The 8552-nt window shown below is 36.1% G+C and overlaps 1 protein-coding gene across 1 annotated transcript; it reads left to right on the top strand.

Moving 5' to 3' along the window:
- Positions 1-3402: 3402 nt before the first annotated feature.
- LOC128497736 (transcription factor Sox-17-alpha-like) lies at positions 3403-5069 on the top strand. Its single transcript, XM_053467898.1, has 2 exons — positions 3403-3664; positions 4204-5069. The coding sequence occupies exons 1-2, from the start codon at positions 3403-3405 to the stop codon at positions 5067-5069; spliced, it is 1128 nt and encodes a 375-aa protein (XP_053323873.1).
- Positions 5070-8552: the final 3483 nt, after the last annotated feature.

Genomic DNA, 8552 nt, shown 5'->3' on the forward strand with positions numbered 1-8552 from the left:
GGTTTTTAAAACCCAATATTACAATATTAAATATTAAAATATTATATAAAACAATATATTTATTTTTATTAAAAGTATAAAGCATACAAAAAATATGACATTCTTGCACAGAATCTATCAACTATAGAACCAAAACTCTGTCCAGAATGTGAATGTATATTCTGTGAATTCAAGGGTAAAAAGGCTCTGTTGATTGGATTCTTGATATCATTAATCTATCAATGGCTATATCTCCTTGTAGACCCACATTCTAACTTAATCATATACTTTATCTTTTTTAAAAATAAAATTATAGTCGTTCCTGTTATTCCCTGGGTAGGTGCCATATTATTTGGGCCATCTAATCCTCTTATCAAAAAACTAAAATCTGCTAAATCGGATTTATAAAACAAGTTTATGGAAATATGTCTGGATAGTGCAGCTTACCATTAATTATGTACACGATAAAAGTGATGAAATTATACTTGATGTGCACGTTCCAAAAATTAACCTTTCTAGTGCCGGATCACATATCTATTAGTAATAGTTTTGTATTTGTAGACATATTGGCCAGGATTCGCTATTGGAGAGAAACCTATCCTCCCACAAATTAGAAACAAAAAGGTGAAATAAAATACAGACCTGGAAAAATAAAATAAAGATAAAGATATATATATATATATGAATTTGTCCACAGTCATATATTAACATACAATTTATGTATGTATGTATGTATGTATGTATGGATGAAGTATTGCAATCTATGGGAGGACTTTATTACTTGATAACATGTATTACTTCGTTACATTTTAATTACAAAGGGCTAAAAAATATGTATTTCTTCTAATTTTAGAGACCATGAAATATCATGTACATTGTCGTCGTGTATGGTATTTCTGACAAAATAATTAGCCGAATTGACAAATGCTATTACTAAGTTAAGCTAAATTTCCAGATTAAATATAGTTATTTTGTAAAAAGACTATCTGACAGTGAGTTGATAAATAATACAGCTGTAATAAACCTACAATTAATTGACATGAAATTCACAATGTAACGGAACTTTACAAAATATTATTACAATAGCCAGTCAAGTTTTTTCAAACTACACAAACCGTAAAGTGTTTAGTAATAATAATAATAATAATAATAATAATAATAATAATAATAATAATAATAATAAGGTATAAGCATTAGTATTGCTACTAGTATTATTATTGTTGTTTATGTTTATTATTATTATTTTTGGTATTGTTACATGCATATTAAAAATCTTATTTTCGGAGACATTGCCAAAATGAAGTTTCATCAATACCATGCTGTTTTAATTAAGTTAGTTAGAGGAAAATGTAGTATATTACTGTATGGGCTACAATGTGCTAGCAGAGGAGATGTATAAGGGAGGAATTGTGTAATTGAATTGAGGGATCAGAGTGTTTAAAGGAGCAGTATCCGCTTTCAGCACCCAGGATAGTGTCTGTTCTGAGCTCAACCCAGTTTCGGTTGACACTTGTCCACTTCACCCGTGCGTGTTGATTCGACGCCTGGTCTACCTTAGTCTCAAACCCAAATCACATATTATTGAGTTTTCCTTTTTTTGTCATTTGAAAAGTGTGAGATGCAAAATAAATATATTTAAGTTAATTTAGACCTTTCCAGGTGATTTACACTTTTCATAATGATGTTTATCGCCAGAGATTTTTTTTCTGGAGTAAGTGACCAGAGATAAGCCCTTCCTTTATTATTTTTTGGAAAAAATCACACTTATGACTGTCATCAATGACTCCCGTGTGGAGTGTGATGCATTCAGGTGTCAAAACGTGTCTGGGTATGAAAGGGTAAAGAGATCTTTGTGTCTAGGCGTGGTTTCGACCGTGGAGCAGTCTGGAGAAAGTTTCGATGTAGTCTCGTTCCCCACCAGCACCACCACCTGATGTCCAATTATAATATCAAATGTATTAAATGACTGTCACTACCCCCACTCCAATTTCAACCCCTTAACAGTTTTGCCCTAAATGTACTTCATCTGTCTGGCTTAATTAGTTCTAATACTGACTGAATTGTATCTATAGTTAGTCTTTCCTTGTTAGTTTAAGAATGACCCTGTAACCTAATACACTTATTTGAACTTGTCTTCAGGACAGCGCTAAACTAGCACGATACATCTTTACAGAGAGTCTGTCCCTTTAAATTTTCCAATTTACACACACAATAAAATAAATGCATTCTTATTCTACTGTATTTTCATGATTAGCTGAGGAAAAACAGTAAGACTATGAGGGAAGGGAGAATTTGTACTTAGGTCTCGATTATTGGTTATTTAGGTATACAATATCTGTCATTTGTGGTCATCAAGACTGGAGTCACCTGGCCATCCTATTATGATTAAAAAAAATAATTTTGTGTTATCATAGGATTTCGGAATTTATGTGTTCGTAAAAAGCAATTTCCCTGTTGGAAAATATCAGGAAAAACCCCATATACGTTATTTTTATAATATAATCTGTATATTATAATGTACAATGTATGGTCTAACTATATCAAGCTAGTGCCATAATTGGCAAATAATATTGCCTAAACTGGTTTCTTTTGTGTATTCATTTAAGATTTTGTGACGTAAGCTTTCTGTGGTTTTCAAAGCATTTCTGATTTTTCATCTGATCCCTATGCTACCAACTGAAGGGTAACAAAAAACTTCTAATACTTCTAATACTTGGTTTGTAATTGAAAGTACATCAAAAAGTTACTATTTACAAATGATTTAGATTTACATTCATGTATATACAATATCTCTATTTATTTAAAACTAAACCTTTTCAAAGCTGTCGAAACGTGAGGCTGATGTATATGCTATACAGTCAACCCAAAGCACAAATTGAAGAGATCAAATGCTTACAATGTAACCAATGTAGTCAGTGGCAGATATAAAATCAATATATGAAATATCAACAGGAGATATTTCCCTCTATTACATCTCAAAATACATCCTGTATATAAATTAAATTATATTGACATTAACTTGTAGTAATATTAATTCAATTTCTTTGAAAACAGGTGACAAATCCGCAAAAAAAATAATAAAACAGAAACTCCTTTAATCTAGTGAAATGTATCTTTTTTTGTTATTTTTAGCCTGTTGATTTATTTACCTAAATCCTCATTTACAATTTTCTGGAAGCCTAGTCTGAGGATAATTACTCTAGAGGTGTTTGCTGGCCCCGCCCTTCACACCTTTCTTGGTCACGCCGCTCGCTGGTTGGCTGAAGCGCTTGTTATAGCCCTCTGAGCTTGGCCTGGAGGCAGACACACGTTGTAACGCGTTCTAGAGAGAACTGGAAGAACTAAAGCTTATCCCCAAGGGCAGGATCTCAGAGTCCCACAATTGACCGCCTGCAAACCATCTCACAAATTGATTATTTAGACATGACCAGTCCTGATGGTGGCTACTCCAGCGACGACCAGAAAATGATGTCTGGACTGGGGCAATACCAATGGGAACAGCCACAAAACTCCTTGGCAGAGGGCAAGATAAAGGGTGAATCCGGATCTGCCAACCCCAGCAGCAAAGCTGAGGCTCGGATCCGCCGCCCTATGAACGCCTTCATGGTCTGGGCTAAAGACGAGCGCAAGAGACTGGCCCAACAGAACCCGGACCTACACAACGCGGAGCTCAGCAAGATGCTTGGTAAGGAGGAGATCGGGGTCTGGGGTGCGATAGGGGATCAATGTGTTAGGGCAACACGTAGAAGGCGTTTTATGTTTTCTGTCATCTACTGTAATACAGCCAATTTAATTGCAATAACAATTGCATATGTTACCATTTATCTAGTACGGTATCTGTCGAGAGGTCTTCAATCTGATGCAAACTGTATTTTTCGGTATTTAAATATTGTATGTTTTTTTGGTAACAATATACTTTTCTTCATCTATTTTTTTATAAGTTGCTAACAATGTATATCTGTGTATATCATAGCATGGTATGTAGGGAACAAAATGCATCACCATCATATAGATCGGTAGCTGTAAGATTTAATGTACACACTGATTTTTTAGCTACCGCTGTATTTATTTTCATAGAGATTGTTGAGGGTTCCAAATTCAATTTTTGGCCATTAATTTGCTTTGTGGCTCATTGTTTCATTAGTTAGGTAAATATTTAAGAATTGCTTAATGTTACATGACACCAATGGCTAATAGCTAATATGATTATTGTCTACCCTGCAGGTAAGACCTGGAAGTCCCTGACTCTGTCAGAGAAGCGCCCATTTGTGGAGGAAGCAGAGAGGCTGAGGGTGCAGCACATGCAGGATCACCCTGACTACAAATACAGGCCAAGGAGAAAGAAGCAGGTTAAGAGAATGAAGGGTGCTGACAGTGACATGATCCACACACCTGAGCAACAAGAACCTTCTCTTTTGGGCAATGGTAAAAGAATCTGCCTGGACAACTACAACCAAAGGTATCCTGAGCACACACACAGCCAGCTTAACCAACCCTGCCAGCTAACACCAACCAACCACTATGGAAACCATCAGGCAATGGGACAATATACCAAAAACTACACAATGCCAAAATCTCACATGTCTCTGAATGGCAATGCCCACTTTACATCTCCTGCTCACGAAGACTTCCAAATTAACCCTTACAACTACAGTGCCCCCTCCTCGTGTCAGAGGAGACCTGTCAACTCCCTAAATAGCAATCAGATGCCACCAACCGGACACACTGGTCAGGAAAGCCCTGGTCAGAGCTTCATGGGATACCAAAGGGATGGGATGATTTCTCAGCAGTCATACTATGGCCAAGCATTCATATCTAGCAGAGATATTCATCTGCCGTCACATGGACAGTCCTCTCCATTATCAGAACCTGAAGACATGGGCAAAGTAGCTTCCCCTATTCATCAAGGTCAAATGGTGTGCGACGTCGACAAAAACGAGTTTGACCAGTACCTGATGTATGACCTTAAATCAGAAACCGAACTAAGTTATAATTTTGATCACTGTTCAGGAGCAGGTGCTGGCAACCTACTGTCTTCATTGGCTCCAGAAGGAAACACCATTCCTTATTATAGCTATTGTAGTTTATAATGCACTTCCGTATTAATGTTTTAAATAACAGAATACAATTTTGAACCTCAGATGATGTCCACTAGCTTGACACTCAATGATTTAATGTAATTTTCTAGATGTATACATTTTAATATTTAGATTTAATTTATATTACTGAGCTATTAAATTCAGCAATGTGATATCTAACATAGTTTACATTGTATAGTGTATAGGTATTTTTTACAGTATTATTTACTTTGAATATATTTACGTTGGAATATTTTACGATAAAATAAATGAGCAAATATTTGTAAATGATGTCCCTTTGTCATGAGTGTCTTAATGTTATATGGTTTGGTTGATATCATAACATGATTACTACATTACATAGAACATTCCTTAATTTTACACTAAACATCTGCAAGTCAAATATATAAAAAAAAAAAACGATTCACATTCTTTATAAAATATATACATTTTTATAAATGCACACAACTGCCAACAAAAGTTTAACAGTTATTTAGAAATGTGCAAACCTAATTGGGATTCTCCAGATTTAACATTTATGACCTAGTTGTTATACATACGTTAAAGGCACTTATATAGAGATTATTTTTCTTTAATTTATATACCTGTTATATACCTGGGGAAGAATGACAGGTCAATGAGAGGTCAGCTGGACATCAGTAGTAAAAGCAAGCGATTTGTACCATCTCAGTTGGTCTTGCAGGGCTACAATGAGGGGGGAACAACTAGTACCTGTGTATGGGGCTCCAGCAGGCAGGGGGGCCAGAGATACCATTTGGATGTAATTACCATCCTAACATTCTTACAGAGGGCCTGAAGATTAAATTTAGCTATTAACGTGAATTTAAATTAAAAATATTAAAATTAATAAAATACTTAATTGGCAATAACATAAAAGCACATATGACATACTAGTATAGAAGGAGAAGAGGGATCTGCACCTGTAGGTCTGACTCTATTAAGAGAATAATAGGGAATGAGACAAAAAATCTGAGTCTGTCTGGTCAAAGATAATTTGATTGTAATGGAGGTTACGAAGAGAACTGGCTTAAATATCTGGAAGGTAGTGGGGATATTGTCTGATTTGTTTTTTTTTGTAGGTTGGAGAGTATTAAGGCACATGGAACAGATTGTATGCTTCTGAGCATGTGAGTTTTTTTAAGTAGTTTGAAAAATGATGATGTAAGATTATTTAACCACTAACTCTCTCCTTAGTAATTGGGCTTCCTACAAAGCTAGTTGGTCCCTTCCCAGTTTCCATGTCTATATTGGACAATGGTAAATTGTATAAAGTTGTTATGTTAATTAACTTTAACTGAGAAAAAATGGAGGGGAAATAATAACATATTTATAAGCATATACAGGCATGATCAGGGTTATAAACTTTTATAAATTGTAGGACATGATACTGTATCCCTGCTCAGCCTCAGTAGACCTTCAATGATTATAAAGAAACACCACGATATAATATTGATGCCAATTTAAATAATCATGAAGATTAATACTGGTAACAATATCGTTTATACAACTGGCATTACAACTTATGCCAACTCCTTAGCATTACAAGAAGTGTGTAATAGTACAGACGATTTAAAAGACATTTGAACAACAACGAAACATTTTGCTTGGACAGAAACAGGATTATGCTGTTAAAATTTCCTGATGAGTAAATTCCTGGTAGATTCAACTATCTTGCCTGGGTTCTGAAACTGCCCTTCTCAACAGTGACATCTGCAGGTGGAGCTGCAGTACTGTTCATCAGTTACTAACAACATCAAATTGTACACTTAAAAGTAGATACACCTGCAAACGAAGCCTGTGTGATGCAGAGTTCTTTTGTCAATTGTCTCAGATTTGTGCTAGGAGATAGGGAACCTCAATTAAACATTTATCATAACAGGGTTACATAACAGCCATGCATGACCACGTCACCTCTAGTAGCCTACACCATCTTCCTCTTACTGAAACCTGGCTAACCTCATGCACCAGTGCTTCTCCCACTGCCACTCACACTCCCAGACCTAATGGCAGAAAGGGTGGTGGTGTAGGTTTCCTACTCTCTTCAACTTATACTTTCAACCTATTCCCTCTGCTTCATCATTCTCCCCCCCCCTCATTTGAGGTTCATGCTATCTCGCATTTTAATCCCATGTCTTTACACATTGATGTTGTATACCGTACCCTTGGCCCTGCTAATATCTTTCTTGAATGCTTCTCCTCATGACTGTTTCAGTCAACTGACTTCTAATTTCCTTTCCTTTACTTCCTCCTTTTCTTGCACACAGCAAACCAACTCCCATACTCATGATTATGGTTACAACATGAACCTTGTTTTCCCCAGCATGTGCTCATTCACTTTGCCACCTATTTCAATAATAACAATTAAACCATCAGATGTGAAATATATGTACAGTTCCCCTCTGACTCTGCACCCTCCCATACACTGAATTTCCCTTCCTCTTATACATTAAGCTAATTATCCTGGGATATCTCTTGCTCTCTTTTCTATCTTTCACTCCCCTTTCGTTCTATCTCATCCCCCCTTCTCTCTCCCCATGCTTCTATCATTTCCTCCTCCCCCATGTACTCCATAATGGAGATGCCCTGATGGGTCACGTAACGCACATTATATTACCCCATGACAGGAGGGTGGCAGTAGAGTGACAGCTTTACCAGTGAAGACAGGTAAAAGGGAGGGGTAACAGTGTGAGATTCACAGATGATGGGATAGGAGATAAAGTGAGAAGAATATATATAAATATCGTGTTTGTGAACATATGGTGTCAAGGGTGTTACTGTACTGCATTAATGTATGTCAGCATGTGGCATTATAGTGTGTGTTAGTGTACGATGTTAGCATGCATGTGTGTGAGTGTATTGTGTTAGTGTGTGTTTGTTACTGTAAGGTGTAAGAGTGTGTGTTAGTGTATGGTGTTAGTTTATGGTGTTTATGTGTTTGTGTTAGCATGTGTCAGCGTATGGGTTATTATGCGTGCATGTTAGTTACGGGGGGCTGAAAAATACTACACTACTAAACTAACCGTAGACTCACACTTGCTGCCTTGTCTATCTCTTCCTCCCATCTTTGTCTTTTCCTCTCCCCTCCATCTCTCTCCCCTCCTTCTCTAGCTCTCTTGTTCTATCTCTCTTTTCTGTTAATTTCACAAATAAGAATGCAACATGTGCACTGATTTAACCGTACTTTACGCCTTGCTCAATGTGACTGGGAATTCCCATGGCGACTAGGCTATTATAAAGAGGGAGATATATTAGTAGAAAGAGAAATATTTCAAAATAGTTCAGAGAACGCTTCTTTGCTGTACAAAATTGGTACACTGTCATCAAAACATAAATACATTTATTTTTTACAAACTTAATGCTACAGTGAAGATACCGAATTAAGTTAATTTTACATATTGCATAAGTATACTACTGTATATAACGCTACTAATTCTAAACTGGGGGTTGCAACAATAACTAAAAATAATACTTTAC

This window comes from Spea bombifrons, chromosome 5 (assembly GCF_027358695.1).
Source record: "Spea bombifrons isolate aSpeBom1 chromosome 5, aSpeBom1.2.pri, whole genome shotgun sequence".
Taxonomy (NCBI): domain Eukaryota; kingdom Metazoa; phylum Chordata; class Amphibia; order Anura; family Pelobatidae; genus Spea; species Spea bombifrons.